General features: G+C 35.0%; 1 protein-coding gene across 8 annotated transcripts in view; it reads right to left on the reverse strand.

Moving 5' to 3' along the window:
* Positions 1-9,022: 9,022 nt before the first annotated feature.
* The window catches only part of ECT2 (epithelial cell transforming 2), a 60,336-nt gene continuing 52,588 nt past the window's right edge, over positions 9,023-16,770 (reverse strand). For 3 of the 8 annotated variants that reach the window (XM_070791825.1, XM_070791849.1, XM_070791842.1), the window contains 3 exons: positions 14,848-14,955; positions 13,672-13,818; positions 9,023-10,289 (listed from right to left, as the gene is read on the reverse strand). In XM_070791825.1, coding sequence (XP_070647926.1) covers positions 10,200-10,289; positions 13,672-13,818; positions 14,848-14,955 — 345 coding nt within the window. In that variant the 3' untranslated portion in view covers positions 9,023-10,199. Of the gene's footprint in view, positions 10,290-10,333; positions 12,229-13,671; positions 13,819-14,847; positions 14,956-16,770 lie in introns of those variants that run through there. The other 5 variants (XM_070791818.1, XM_070791812.1, XM_070791830.1 and 2 more) reach the window with 4 other exon arrangements.

The raw sequence follows: 16,770 nt of genomic DNA on the forward strand, positions 1-16,770 counted from the left end.
TCAGTCCAATTGCTCATTCATGTCCAACTCATTGTGACCCCATGTACTGCAGCACACCAGGCTCCCCTGTCCATCACCAATTCCCAGAGCTTACTCAAACTCATATCCATCGAGTTGGTGATGCCATCCAGCCATCTCATCCTGTCGTCACCTTCTCTTCCCACCTTCAATTTTTCCCACCATCGTGGTCTTTTCCAATGAGTCAGTTCTCATCAGTTAGCCAAAGTTCTGGAGTTTCAGCTTCAGCATCAGTCCTTCCAATGAATATTCAGGACTGATTTCCTTAGGATGGAATGGTTGGATCTCCTTGCAGTCCAAGGGACTCTCAAGAGTCTTCTCCAACACCACAGTTCAAAAGCATCAGCACTCAGCTTCCTTTATGCTCCAATTCTTACATCCATATATGGCTACTGGAAAAACTATAGCTTTGACTAGATGGACTTTTGTTGGCAAAGCCATGTCTCTGCTTTTTAATATGCTGTCTAGGTTGGTCATAGTTTTTCTTCCAAGGAGCAAGCATCTCATGACTGCAGTCACCATCTGCAGTGAATTTGGAGCCTCCAGAAATAAAGTCTGTTACTGTTTCCATTGTTGCCCCATCTATTTGCCATGAAATGAAGGGACCAGATGCCATGATCTTAGTTTTCTGAATGTTGAATTTTAAGCCAACTTTCTCACTCTCCTCTTTAACTTTCATCAGGAGGCTCTTTAGTTCTTCGCTTTCTGCCATAAGGGTGGTGTCAACTGGCTATCTTGAGTTTACTGGTATATCTCCTGGCAACCTTGATTCCAGCTTGTGCTTCATCCAGCCCCATATTTCGCATGATGTACTCTGCATATAAGTTAAATAAGCAGGGTGACAATATACAGCCTTGACGTACTCCTTTTCCTATTTGGAACCAGTCTGCTGTTCCATGGCTAGTTCTAACTGTTGCTTCCTGACCTGCATACAGATATCTCAGAAGGCAGGTCAGGTGGTCTGGTATTTCCACCTCTAAGAATTTTCCACAGTTTGTCATGATCCCAAAGGCTTTGGTGTAGTCAAAAGCAGATGTTTCTCTGGAACCTTCTTGCTTTTGCAATGATCCAATGGATGTTGGCAATTTGATCTCTGGTTCCAATGCCTTTTCTAAATCCAGCTTGAACATCTGGAAGTTCATGGTTCATGTACTGTTGAAGCCTGGCTTAGAGAATTTTGAGCATTACTTTGCTAGCATGTAAGATGAGTGCAATCGTGCAGTAGTTTTAACATTCTTTGGCATTGCCTCTTTGGGACCGGAATGAAAACCAAGTCCTGTGGCCACTGCTAAGTTTTCCAAATTTGCTGGCATATTGAGTGCAGCACTTTCACAGCATCATCTTTTAGGATTTGCAATAGCTCAACTGGAATTCCATCATCTCCACTAGCTTTGTTCATAGTGATGCTTTCTAAGGCCCACTTGACTTCGCATTTCAGGTTGTCTGGCTCTAGGCGAGTGATCACACCATTGCGGCTATCTGGGTCATTAAGACCTTTTTTGTATAGTTCTTCTGTGTATTCTTTCAACCTCTTCTTAATGTCTTCCTCTTCTGTTAGGTCTATACATTTCTGTCCTTTATTGTGCCCATCTTTGCATGAAATGTTCCCTTGGTATTTTCTAAAGAGATCTCTACTCTTTCTTATTCTATTGTTTTCTTCTATTTCTTTGCATTGACCACTGAGGAAGGCTTTCTAATCTCTCCTTTCCTGTTCTTTGGAACTCTTCATTAAAATGAGTATATCTTTCCTTTTCTCCTTTGCCTTTAGCGTCTCTTCCTTTCTGAGCTATTTGTAAGATCTCTTCAGACCATTTTGCCTTTTTGGATTTCTTTTTCTTGGGAATGGTCTTGATCACTGCCTCCTGTACAATGTCATGAACCTCCATCCATAGTTCTTCAGGCACTCTATGAGATCTAATCCCTTGAATCTATTTGTCACTTCCACTGTATAATCATAAGGGATTTGATTTAGGTCAAACCTGAATGATCTAGTGGTTTTCCCAACTTTGTTTAAGTCTGAATTTTGCTATAAGGAGTTCATGATCTGAGCCACAGTCAGCTCCTGGTCTTGTTTTTCCTGACTGTATAGATCTTCTCCATCTTTGGCTGTAAAGAATATAATCAATCTGATTTTGGTATTGACCATCTTTTGATTTCCATGTGTAGAGTCTTCTCTTGTGTTGTTTGAAGAGGGTGTTTGCTATGACCAGTGTGTTCTCTTGGCAAAACTCTGTTAGCCTTTGCCCTGCTTCATTTTATACTCTAAGGCCAAATTTGCTTGTCTCTTGACTTCCTGCTTTTGTATTCCAGTCCCCTATAATGAAAAGGACATCTTTTTTAGGTGTTAGTTCTAGGTCTTGTAGGTCTTCATAGAACTGTTCAGCTTCAGTTTCTTCAGCATTGGTTATGCCAAGTATAGCTCATAATATTTATAAATAAATAAGATTCTAAAGGAAATGTAGTGAATTTATATATTATTTTTAATATTATGTATTCCCATCTAGGAAAAATAAATATTTTTAATCATTCATGATTGCATTATGCCCTTTATTTAATAAGGGTTTGTATTTACACATGGCCTTTTCCTTTATTAATTTCAAGGGTTTTTATAAACTGTCATTACTGTAGGGAAATTCTTTTATTTGGTGTATCAAATGCTAACTGGCTATTACCAACTTGAAGAAAAGCTTTTGATTTCTGTATTACAAATCATAAACAGCCAAATATTAATTGTAAGATTTTTAAAGGAAGTTTTGGAATATACAGCCACAGTATTAATAATTTGCCTATTCTTTTAATGTATAACAATTACTTAATTTTTTGTATTATTCAATTAACTAAAGGCTTTAAAAACAGAGTAAATAGCTGTGGTGATGGAGGATGAATCCTTCTTTTCCAATTTAATGCAATTCTGTTCATATTGCATGTAACATGATTATTTGCCATCACTTGTTACAAAGTATTATGTTTAGGGGATTTCTATTATTTGAGGATTTTTTTTTCTCTTTAAAAAACTACTGTGAAATTTAACTTTAATGTGAAATACAAATTTAAAATGAATATTATGGAAATAATACCCACGCACACACTATCCTGCATTAAGTCACCAATACCTTAGATTCTTCCTCTGTGCTCCTCTCCAACCACATCTCTCACCCTAAGCGAACACTTTCAAGAGGTAACTGTTACTCAGAATTTTGTGCTAGTTATGCCCAGTGCTTTTCCTTAAAATGTTACCAGCTGCTGCTGCTGCTGCTAAGTTGCTTCAGTCGAGTCTGACCCTGTGCAACCCCATAGACAGCAGCCCACCAGGCTCCCCTGTCCCTGTGATTCTCCAGGCAAGAACACTGGAGTGGGTTGCCATTTCCTTCTCCATCTACCTGTACCTAAATAACCGTCCTTTTTGTTTTTAAACTTTATACAGATAGAATATTGCTGTATCTATTTTTTGGACCTGCTTTTTCACTATGTTTCTGAAATTAATGTTACTGGATGTAGATAAAATGCTTTCATTTTATCACTGTATGTCATAAAATTGTATGGATAGTCTATAATTATCCATTCTGCTACTGGTAAACATTTGGGTTGTTTCCAATTTGTGAATACTGTAAGCAATGCTGCTTTGGACATTCTCATATCTGGACACCAACAGACATGTGTGCAAGAGCTTCCCTAAGTAAGAATGAATACACTATCTGGTTTAGTCATGTACAACTTTACCACATGACGACAAACTGCTTCTGTGCAATAAACAAATTCATCAGTACATCATTTTACCTATCCTTGCACCAAATACCATATTGTTTGTAAGTCCTGCTATCTTGTAAATCAAATGCTATCACCTTGTCCCTCCTCACAAGTATCTTAACTTTATTAGCTACTTGTCTATTTTAGAATTAGCCAGTTTAATAAATTAAAAATTCTTATTGAGGATGGGCAATCAACTTAGGGAATTTATATCAAAGAATACACTCTGTATTGTTAATGACTTCCAATAAAGTTTCCATCTTCTCCATAAAAAACTTTTGCGAATCTTCTGTTGGAATGAATTCCATTGTATTTTTGTTGCCACTGTTATTTTTTAAATTATAGCTTTTGATTTTTGTCTGTGTATAGAAATAAAAGATTTTTATTTATTTCCAGAACTTTATTACTCTTACGAACTCTAATAATGTATCTACATGTTCTTTGTGGAGGAGGGGAGAGACGATAGGACTATGCAGACAATAACACCCATGTAAATAAGAACGTTTATTTTCCTCATGAATTCGTACACTTTCTTTTTTAAAAAATTGTCACTGCACTGGCTACTACCTCCAATATAATGACTCCTTGTATTCTGATCTTGAAGGAAACACTTTTAAAGTTTCATCATTAAGCAAGATGTCTGCTGTTGTTTTTCTTGGTGAAAGTCCTTTATTACCTGAAGGAAGTACTTTCTTATGCATTATTTTATTTTTCAAATGCATTTTATTTATTGATTTCCCCCTTCATCTATTGTGGTTATTTACACTGATTTTGTATTATTAAAGCAACCCTGCATTCCAGAGATAAACTCAGTAATGATGCATAATCTTTTTTATTCAATGCTGAATTGACTTTGCTAACAGAATATTAGCAATTTAAAATTTTCCCATTGACAGTCTTGAATGAGATTAGACAGTAATTTTTTTTCTTTTCTCTTTGTTTTGATATCAAGGTTATGCTATACTCATTAAAAATGGAAAATATTCTCTCTTTATTCTATTTCCCGAATTTGGGGTATACTTACCCTAAAACTATTGAGACCAAGTATTTTCTTTGTAAGAAAGAATTTTAACTTTGGAGTCTATTCTTTAATAACTAATAGAACCAAGCAGATTTTTATTTTCCCTTATTTGGTCAGTTTTACTTGTATTTTCTTCAAATTTTATCAATTTCAACTGTTTTCAATTTGACTGGGAGAAAGTTGTTCATAATATCATATGCATGTGTCAATATATCATATCTAATGTTTTATATTTGCTCTTTCAACCTTGACAGATGTTTGTCAATGTTATTGGTCTTCTCAAAAAACTAAATAAAGCGATAAACTACTATGAAGTGAACAACCGTATAACGTCCGACTCGTCACAACCCCATGGACTGCAGCCTACCAGGCTCCTCCGTCCATGGGATTTCCCAGGCAAGGGTACTGGAGTGGGGTGCCATTGCCTTCTCTGAACATACAGGTTAAGAAGTATCAATAGAATGCTGCCAGCAGTACATATAAGCTCTCATGTGCCCCTTCCTCATTTTACCCCATGGAGGTGAGACTATTTTGGCTTTTAGAGTAGTAATTTTCTTGCTTGCCTAAACTTTTATCAGATAATTCTGCAACCGTACAGAATAAAGTAATGCTTTGTCAATTTTTAAACTTTATATAAATAGAATAAAAAGTTACTTTTATATCTATTTTCTTTCACTTAATACTTTCAAACTTATCCAGGCCATTGAATGTTCAGCTCATTCAATGCATGACTATTAATATAGTATATTCATTCATTACAATATTGATAAAATTTTCTAACTTTTCATTTTCAACCTATTATGTATAATGCAGCTAAGAACATTCTTTTGTACATGGATTCTGATATTCATGTACCTATTTTTTAAAAAATAAATATCTGGGATTGCAGTTGTTTGGTATCAAGCTATGCATATTTTAAACCTTATAGTTTAATGCCCAAGCATTTTGTAAAGTGATTATATAATTTACACTCCCAAAGAGCAGTGAAGGGACTTCTCTGCTTCCTATTTGTGCTAAGCAAATATGGTGCATGTGCAATGGTGTCTTATTAGCATTTTCTGCATTATGGATGAGGAACATTTCTTAATAAGGTTATTGGCCATTTGCATTTCCTCACTTGTAAAATGCCATTTTTTTCTATAGAGATGTCTGATTTTTCAGACTTTATATATTCTGGATATGAGTCATTTATCAGTTGTATAAATTGCAAACCTCTACTCTGTGACTTTCACTCTCTTAATGATGTCTTTTCATGACTGGAAGTTCTTAATTTTAATGTAGATTTATCAACCTCTCCCACTATAATTAGCTTAAACAAGGTAACACATTTAAGCAATCTTTTCCAACCCCCAGATTAAAGATACTCTCCTACATTGTCTAGTAAAATCTTTATAGTTTTACCTTTCATATTTAAGTCTATAATTCCCTTGAAATTCATTTTTATATAGTATGTGAAGAAATTAATTTCCTTCTCTTCTGGTTTTAAAATAAAGATACCCATTTTTCTCTGCACTATCTATTGAACAGACTATCTTTTCTCCAAAGTTTTAAAGTGCCATTTTGTCTGTTTATAGATTTTCAATTACAATCCATTATTTTCATATCAATACTTCTAACACCTCAATGTCCTGATGCCTACAACTTTATAAGAACCTTGTTTCTAATAATGCCAGTCCTCTCACTTCCTCAACTGAGTGGTTATTCATAACTAATGTATTTCCATATACAATTGGAAAACAATCTGTCATGGTACACACAATCAAACACATACTTTGTACTTTGACTGGCTTTGTTTGAATCTACAATTCAATTTGAAGGAAACATTGTTCAAAAGCAAAGGAACTAATCCATGACTATGATATAATACCATTAAGGTCTTTAATTAAAGTAAATAAATTCCCATACCTGCCTCCTGAGAAATCTGTATGCAGGTCAAGAAGCAACAGTTAGAACTGGACATGAGACAACAGACTGGTTCCAAATAGGAAAAGGAGTACGTCAAGGCTGTATATTGTCATCCTGCTTATTTAACTTCTATGCAGAGTACATCATAAGAAATGCTGGGCTGGATGAAGCACAAGCTGGAATCAAGATTGCTAGGTGAAATATCAAAAACCTCAGATACGCAGATAACACCACCGTTACGACAGAAAGCGAAGAACTGAAGAGCCTCTTGATGAAAGTGAAAGAGGAGAGTGAAAAAGCTGGGTTAAAACTCAACATTCAGAAAATTAAGATCATGGAATCTGGTCCCATCACTTCACGGCAAATAGATGGGGAAACAATGGAAACAGTGACAGACTTATTGATGCTTTTGAGCTGTGGTGTTGGAGAAGACTCTTGAAAGTCCCTTGGACTGCAAGGAGATCCAACCAGTCCATTCTAAAGGAAATCAGTCCTGGGTGTTCTTTGGAAAGACTGATGCTGAAGCTGAAACTCCAATACTTTGGCCACCTGATGCGAAAAACTGACTCATTTGAAAAGACTCTGATGCTGGCAGGCAGGAGGAGAAGGGGATGACAGAGGATAAGATGGTTGGATGGCATCACCGACTCAATGGACAGGAATTTGAGCAAGCTTCGGGAGCTGATGGACAGGGAAGCCTGGCGTGCTGCATGCAGTCCATGGGGTCACAAAGAGTTGGACATGACTGAGTGACTTAACTGACTGAAGATCTTTTACATCTTTTATTAGATTTACACTTAGGTACTTCAGTAGGCACTCTTCTCCTTTCTGATCACAAAGATGTTGCCAAGGCTTCATCATTAAGTATGACATTCATTATAGTATTTTAGTAGATAACCTTTATCAGTTTAAGGATGTTCCATTCTACTCCTAATCTGCAAGAAGTCTGATGACAGCAGAAAAATTTATCAGATGTTTTTCTGCAACTACAGAGGTAATATAATTTTTCTCCCTTAGCCTATTAGGAAAATATACTGATAAATTATCTAAAATTAAAATAACCTTGTGTGCCTTGCATAAACCCAACTTAGTTATATTATTCTTTTAATATATTACAATATGTCATTTGTTAAAAATCTGAAATACTACAAGTATTTTCACAAATAAGACTCTTTACCACTCCATGGACTATAGCCGCCAGGTTCCTCTGTATATGGGATTTATTTCCCAGGCAAGAATACTGGAGTGGGCTACCATTTCCTTCTCCTAGGGATCTTCCTGACCCAGGGATCAAACCCAGGTCTCCCACATTGCAGCCAGATTCTTCACTGTTTACAGATTCCCACCAGGGAAGCCCCAAATAAGATTAATGTTTCTTAAAATGTCCATGGTTATCCAGAACTCAGAAAATAAGTTAGGAAGTTTCCTTCCTCTATTCTCTTTAAGAATTTGTGTTTGGTATTAGTTCTTCATTAAATATTAAATAGCATTATCCAGTGAAGCCATCTGGGCCTGGTGATTCCTTTCTAGGAATAATTTTAAACGTGAATTCATTTCTTTAGTGTTTATAGGAACATTTCTACATGTTCTATTTCTTCCTATATCAGTATTAATAAGTTTTATTTTTCTAGAAATATGTGTATGAGAATTATGGTATTCTACTGTGGTAATGAGTTTCAGTTTGCTCACATCTCCCTGCATCCACACTCCTGGATAATAGTACCTTTTCACACTGACTCTAAAGCTCCCTTTAAAGTTAAAACTGACTACCTGCTATATTTTGCCAATGAACATCCAGTACATTTCCAACTTCATGCCTTATCTCACGTCATTTCCTCTCCCTGGAAAGCCCACATATTTGGAGGTAATCAAGTTGTTGTTTAGTCACTAAGTTGTGTCCGACTCTATGCGACCCCATGGACTGTAGCCTGCCAAGCTCCTCTGTCCACGGAATTCTCCAGGCAAAAATACCGGAGTGGGTTGCCATTTCCTTCTCCAGGGGATCTTCCTGACCCAGGGACTGAACCCGTGTCTCCTGTATTGGCAGACATATTCCTTACACTGAGTAACCCCAGGAAAGCCCAGGAAAAATGCATAGATGTTTATAAACACAAAATTTTATATAAACTATCATGGCATTCACTACTTACATTCTGCAAAGTAGATTCCAGATTAAAGACTCCTAACTTACATACTGCCCAATATTAACAGAGGGAGGAATAAGCAAATAAATATGGAAATAAATACATAACAGAGCAAGGGTTGACAAAACATTCATCCTGGCCTATGAAAATTTGTATAAAAGAACTGTTTAAAATATGAAACATAAAATATACTTGAGTTTTAGAAATTTATTTACAAAGTTCTTCCTACTACAACTGCTTTTAAAATATGGCAATAAAGGATCATTCACTATTAAAGTGGTACATATGTGGCATAGAAAAAAATCTATATAGTCAGTTAAAGTATTATAACAGATAATTGAAAATTGTTAAATGACAAACATTTGCAGTACTCCCTAAACAAGCAGGAAATAACAATGCATTTATTCATAGGAACTTGATTATTTTGTACTACTATTAAAAAAACACCCTATTATGAAAGATAAAATCAGAGTTTGAAAAATATTTTACAACAACAAGTGTATTTCAATTTTACATTTAATTATGAGGCCACAATAAAAATTTAACCATACACATATCAATGCATTTTACAGCAGATTAGCCAACTTAGGAATTATTTCATAAAGAGTATAAACCACTTTACCATAATCTCCCCACGGTCTTATCTTTCCAAATAAAATTCTACACACTATCAAACTAAATTAAGTGACCTGTGGCTAAAATCACTATAAGTATACTGGCCCTTAAACAAGTATACATCAGTATCATGTTTGTGCAAAATATACATGATTTTTTAATCCTTTTGCCTTTATCTCAATTTGCAAGTATATTCTGAAACCACCTCCTTTAACTGTTATTCTTGTCAATAGTGGCAAATCTTTAAAAATACACATACGATATCTTTATTTATAAAATAAACTGCAAAAGAGTATGTGAACCAAGAACCCACTATTCAGAGGTCTATCCATGTTTTCATTTGTGATATCACTTAATTTCTGAACAAATTGAGATACACATTTATTTCCAAAAATTCATTCAAGGACACTATACAAAGAGATTTACAGCAGTATTTGGCATCAACCAATAAAATTTATTTACTGTATCATGTGGCAAAGTTATTAATATCATGAATAACTTAAATGACTGGTCTTCAACTGGATTCAATAAAGAGAAAAATTACACCAAAATCAATATAACTTTTTACATGAATTAACTCAAAAAATGTCAGAGGTTAACCTTATTCTTTCAAGAAAAAAATAAAATGGCATAGTTTAGTGTTACCTTCTTTCCAGCTTTCACTAAGTGCTAACAGTAAGTACCATTTAAGTCAGTTTCTTATTTGAGAATGAGGTGTTTATAACTTTATACAAATTTTTTTTTAAGCCTCATATCAAATGAGTTGTAGATCTACTTAAAGTATGGCTTCTCCTTTCAAAGAAGGCAGGAAGACTGACAAGGGAGGGAGACGGGATGCCCTGTAAAGACAAACATTTTATACTTAAATATTTTTTCTCTTGAGTAAGATATAGCTTAGTATCATACATACTATTTTTGCATTTTACAAATTATCATAACAAGTAAGACATCTGAAAATCTAAACTCTTTAAAGAAACAGAAACTTAAAAATTAGGAGGGAAGGGTTAGGAGAACACATAGAACTATTTTAGCATTCTGAAAACAAGAAAAATGGATAGACTAGTTTACTACATATTAACTCAAATGAAAGAGATATATGCTTATTGCTAGTAGTGGTACTTCTGTGAGATAAATGATTTAGTGTTTCAGGTGTATTTTTAAAATTATAAATTAGAAGACAAATTTTCGAGGTTAAAAAGACAAACCACAGTGGTTTCTTCTTAATCATAAGCAGAATTAAGAAGAGTAAAACTACTTCATGGGAAATAATTTTCTAAATTAAAAGCCATACACTCTGAAAAAGTTTTTATATTATGTGTTCAACCCATATTTATTTGTGTGTATGGTTTTGCTTCAAATAAAACTAAGCAAAACAGCAGTACTTGTGATAATAGAGATTACTAATATACTAAGCTGTCTAAACTTTATTATTTCAGAGTGTCAAAGTTAAATATCATCAGAATTTTTAATAACAAAGAAACAATACCAAAAAGTTAAGAGGGGATATAAATCAAAACAAATTATTATGAAAGGTACTATTTTAACAGACATGCTGGTGCTGCTGCTGCTAAGTTGCTTCAGTCGTGTCCAACTCTGTGCGACCCCATAGACGGCAACCCACCAGGCTCCTGTGTCCCTGGGATTCTCCAGGCAAGAACACTGGAGTGGCTTGCCATTTCCTTCTCCAATGCATGAAAGTGAAAGTGAAGCCATTCAGTTGTGTCTGACTCTTAGCGACCTTGTGGACTGCATTGCAGCCTACCAGGCTCCTCCGTCCATGGGATTTTCCAGGCAAGAGTACTGGAGTGGGGTGCCATTGCCTTCTCTGTTAACAGACATGAATGGTTAACTATTCCCTGGAGAAGGGAATGGCAACCCACTCTAGTATTCTTGCCTGGAGAATTCCATGGACAGAGAGGAGCCTGGTGGGCTACAGTCCATGGCGTCACAAAGAGTAGGACACGACTAAGCGACTAATACACACAAACTTAGAGCCAGCAAGGCAGCTAGCTAGCTATAAGTCCTCATCAACAAGGTTTGAAGAGTTTAAAGAGCCGGGTTGGTGAAGTATCACCATTTAAGTGACAGCAAAGCGATGATTTAAGTAGATAGTATAAAAGTTTACATTTTCCTCAGGTAAAACCTTTATGATTTGCCATATTAAAAGCATAAATTTTACACAAATGTCATAATTCTAAGATTAAGAATCATATTTGGAATATAAATCCACTTCATAGGACAATTACTACTATTTTTAAGTAATTACTTCCATAAATAAGAAAATCTCTAATGGGACTGATTTTTTCAGGCCTTATGACTAAATTATCTTGCAAAATAGTTTTATGTGCCAAAAAACAAAGATACTCCATTAAGCCTAAGTTGTTGTGATTTCAAAGCAGTTATAAAGTTGTGAATTCAGAAGTCCCCATTCACCTAATATGTGATTCAGTGGAGAAAAATACTTTCTTTTTTTCATAATAAATACAAATTTCAAATAGCTAATAAGCTCACATTAAATTTCACAAGGCTTGTTTCCATTACTGGTTGATGTATCTCCTAATTCTTCACAAATATCAAAGATGACTTGGATAGAACTTTTTTGAAATTTGAAAACTCAGAATTTCCTTCTAGCATCTCTGAAAAACTAGCTCATGAGGCAGAATGAAGTACAGATCGAAACCAGGAGTTTTGAGAGCGCCCACCAGTAGAGTTTGAGAGCTGAACATAACCATGCTTAGTAAATCCAATTACATTGCTTGTGGAAACAGAATGAGTAATCTGTTAGAACAGAAATAGGCAATTGAGAAGAGGACAGGAATGTCTTAAAGATACTTTAGGTACTTATTTATATTATTTACATAAAACTGGTAAAGCCGTAAGTAATATATATTAATTTTCCAAAAATTTTCTGTAAAATCCTATTACCTTCATTTGAAAAGCAGTAATATTTATAATAGTTACAACAGATGCAGGAAATAAAAAAGGGATAGTGCACTGGGCTTCAGAAAGCTTACAATCTAATTTTAGTAAATGAATGCTTACTATATTTTGTCAATTTCAATACTTTTTTCATTAACTAACATCTTTGCAAAAATTCATATTATCAACCAAGTATGATTTCCCTTCCATTGGAAGGTTAATCTTGATTACAAATCTATATAAACATACTTATAATAAGCTATAACCTTTGATGTATATTAACTAAAGACTTAACTAGCTTTATAAAAAATAAGCTATTAAGCATTATGTACCTTTTTTGTATGCATTTTATATAATTAAAGGTAACTGTTTATAGAACACGAAGGTGTTACCCTAAGTGCACTAACTTACTTAATCCTTACAACTACTACTTTATATTCATTTTATAAACAGTGAAATTGAAACAGAAAGATCTTTAATAAGTTGACAGAAGTCATACAGCTAGTAAACAGCAGAACTGGGATCTGAACTTAGGAGTTTCAGAGTTCCTGCTCTTGACCACTACTCAAACTGGCTCTGAGAAAATAATCACATCATATATGTGAGATAGAGTGTGTGTAATTACCCTTTACAATAACAACACAGGGTAAGTACTCCTTTCTTTCATCTGCAAATTGGGGATAAGAGAAAATAGGAAACTTGCTGAAGAACATATAGCTAAGAAATGACAGTCACTTGCCTTTCTTAACCTTAGTAAGTTATATTAATGATTTTTACAAAGGACAGATACATCACTATTTAGTAACAGTAATATACGTTAGAAATGCCCTTAATATTAATTAAATGTCTAATAATTCTGACACCATTGGGAATTTGGATTGCTCAGGAAACATTTAAAAATAAACACATGAATTTAGAACCCATAACACCTTTTGATACTCACTTCAGTGATTATCTATTCACAGAAATAATAAAGGAAATAAAACTCAGTCTCTGCTATATTATTGGAGCCAATCTATAAATAGAACTATCGTTCTGTACGTCAGTAAAGTGATAGGCTAGACCAAAAAATGTTTCTTTGTCTCAGAGATTAACATCTCAATCCCAATAAAATTTCATATCAAATAAACTACACCTTAAGTCTCTAATTCATTAAATGAGGTTTTCTAAATTATCTTAACCCAACAATGAGGTTAGATATATCAAAAAAATTGATGGAAATATTAAGATTTCCACCTTTAAAAAGTCAACAAATTTTATACCAACTTGATAAATTTAGCCTGTTAAATCAAAATCACTTACTGCTAATGATGATGTGCTAGCCAGACGACTCATTACATGCTTCTCATTGCTAGAAGGACTTCTTCCCTCTGCTGAACTTTGGGATGCCATAAGAGCCCTTCGGAGAGCTCTTTTTGGAGTTTTGGAGAAAGAGAATGCTCTGGTAACCTAGAATTAAAACAAGATACAATTAATTTAAAAACCTAGATTAATATAATTGATTAGAACAATTATATGTAAAACAAAGCCAAATTTACATTAAAAGTTTTTCTATAAAAAATATGGAGAAATTCTGCCATATACTTTTTCTATAAAAAGTATATGGCAGAATGAGAATCTCTGGACAAAGCAGTGAGAAAATGTTAGGGTTAGGGGTTAGGGTTACGGTTAGGGATTGTGGATTATTCTATCTTGCATTCATAGAACTCTAGTCCAGCAGGAGAAAGTAGGAAGGAAAATTTGGCATGAGAAGAAACCTTGGTATTGTCTAATTCTGCTATAATTCAGTTGTGAGATTGTTGATCCAAAGCCACTTAAACCTCAATTTAACTGTAAAAGGGTACGACTTTATTTGAATCACCATTGTTAATGTTTATCTACTATATATTATTCATGTTAAATGCAGAGATACAATGATGATTAAAGTATGCAGCCTCCCCTCAAAGGCAAAGAAAACAACAATCAAAAACTTATGAACTGAACAATAGACTCTGGCTGTAAATTTACCTATAAAATTAAAACTCTAGTTCTACTTTTAAAAAACCTATTACCTACATTCTTGTATAGTCCTGAACAACCTCGATAAGGTAAGGTAAAGTAGGAAAGTTATCTTCATCATTAGAAGTCTGAAACTTACTATGGTAAGGAACAGATCCCAGGTTTCCTGACTCTTTTGTGTGCCCTTTGCTGAAAAATATCTAAGGCAATTTCTAACATGAATGCACACATACTTAAAACACGATCAGAAATATCACAGTAACTAGAATGGGAAGGGTGAAAGCTGTTACAATTACTGTGCCAAAGAATTCACGAAGTTTAACTATTATCTCTGCAGGCCATTTCCTAAAACCAAAAAACAACTTTGTTTTATGTACTACCTTCACACTGACATCCTGACATCTATGGCTATATTATTTTAATATACTCTGAAAAATACATTTTGGAGATATGGTGAATAATAATGTCACTGAGATTTACCTTTTTTGAAGTCTTTTTTATTGCTCTAGATGCTCTACTCAATGTACTGTCCATATCTTTTGTATTTACTTCAAAGGATTCTGGATCAGCAGTGTAAATAAGATTCTCCTGTTGAAAATTAATATTAATTTTTAAAATAATAAAATAAAAATACACAGCTGTTCCTAAAATCTAACCTGTAAGAACTTACATGCACACACAGGTGCTTATATAAATCAAACTACTCAAGATTTTTGCTGTTTTTTACAATGTATGTGTGAGTATACAAATATTTTCTCTTCAACATGGCAGAAGTTCTCAAAAGAAAAGACACCAAATCAGGGCATTTTAAAATGTACTATTTGAAATGTAAGAGAGAGTTCAACTGAAGTCCCTGAATATCTGAATTTATAAACATTTATAAACATTTTTTAGTAACAAAATTTCACAACTGGGAAGAATTTTGTGGCTTAAAACAGTATAAATTAGGATATAGGTTAAATGTTTGCTGCCACCTTGTGGTTAATTTTACTTTATGAAATACTTTCATTAATTGTTTATATTCTAGTTCTAGAATTACTAGCCATCCTATGGCTAAGTAATTCAATAGATTTTATTTTCAGCATTTTTCCATTACTGTTTACACTTCAGAATCATAGTTATAAATTTATAAACGACTGCAAAAGCCATATAGTTGGACATTGTGATAAATTTAGGAATAATCTCTGTAGTAGGAAATCACTATACTGCAGAGATCCATTATGAGAAAAAAATTCTTCCTTATAATGAACAGCTTTTTGGCTTTACAAAAAGCTGTCTCCATTATTTTCCTAGCCAGCATTCTGTTGTATGCACTAGTACTGTATTTCTTTCAATGAAGCTTTGTGTGGAGCAATCCTTTATTTATAACAATATATTGTTGGCCCACAGAAAAAACAAAACAAAAAACAAATCAAGGACCAGAGCAAGATGGTGCAGTAGAAGGACGTGGAACTCACCTCCTCCCACAGACATATCTGTATGTAGAATAAAGCTCACAAAATACCTGCTAAATGCTGGCAGAAGAGCTCATAAAACCAAAATGCAAGAAAGATCACCACATAACAGAGTAGGAGAAAACAAAGAAAAGGGGAATTGGGACAGGATCTGTACCCCTGGGAGGGAGCTATGAAAGAGGAAATGTTCCTTGACACAGGAAAATGCTTCATCAGCAGGGGAGGTCAGTGTGGAAAGAAAGACAGCTTCAGAGGCTTGAGAGAGAACAGAGCAACTGGTCTGCAACAAGTAGAACAGAGGGAGACCCGCAAAGAAGGCCCAGGCCATCTCACTGCAATCCTCAGCCTGAGAGGCATGTCTGCTGGTACACACAGGTGCTCAGCTGTGTCCAACTCTTTGCAACTCTTTGGACTATAGCTTGCCAGGCTCCTTTGTCCATGGGATTTTCCAGGCAAGAATACTGGAGTGGGTTGTCATATCCTTCTTGAGCAGATTTTCCTGAACCAGGGATTGAACCCAGGTCTCTTGTGTTCCCTGCATTGCAGGTGGGTCCTTTACCTTCTGAGCCATCTGAGAAGGTTGGGTGCTAAAACCTAGGCTTCAAAGGACAGACCTGGGGCGAAGACTGGAGTTGCCTGCAAGAAGACTGCCTGAAGGGGCTTGGAGTGTGATCCAAGCTGCAATCTGGTGCATGTACAAAAAGGAGAATGGATCCGCCACTGAAGCCCCACTGTTAACTTGCAAGCTCAAAGGAAGGGTGGGGCACAGAATAGCAGCCTCATTCTCAGTGTGCTCATAACAGGCTCAGCTGCTCATTCACAGAGGCAAGGCTGCAATCCTAGCCAACTGCCAGTGGCCTTACAACTTAGAAAGCAGGGCTGAAATCTTAATGTCCCCATGGCTCATGGATTTATGTGCCTGAGATGGCTTGGTAAACTCAGTGCCTGT

Source organism: Bos indicus, chromosome 1 (assembly GCF_029378745.1).
Source record: "Bos indicus isolate NIAB-ARS_2022 breed Sahiwal x Tharparkar chromosome 1, NIAB-ARS_B.indTharparkar_mat_pri_1.0, whole genome shotgun sequence".
NCBI classification, from domain to species: domain Eukaryota; kingdom Metazoa; phylum Chordata; class Mammalia; order Artiodactyla; family Bovidae; genus Bos; species Bos indicus.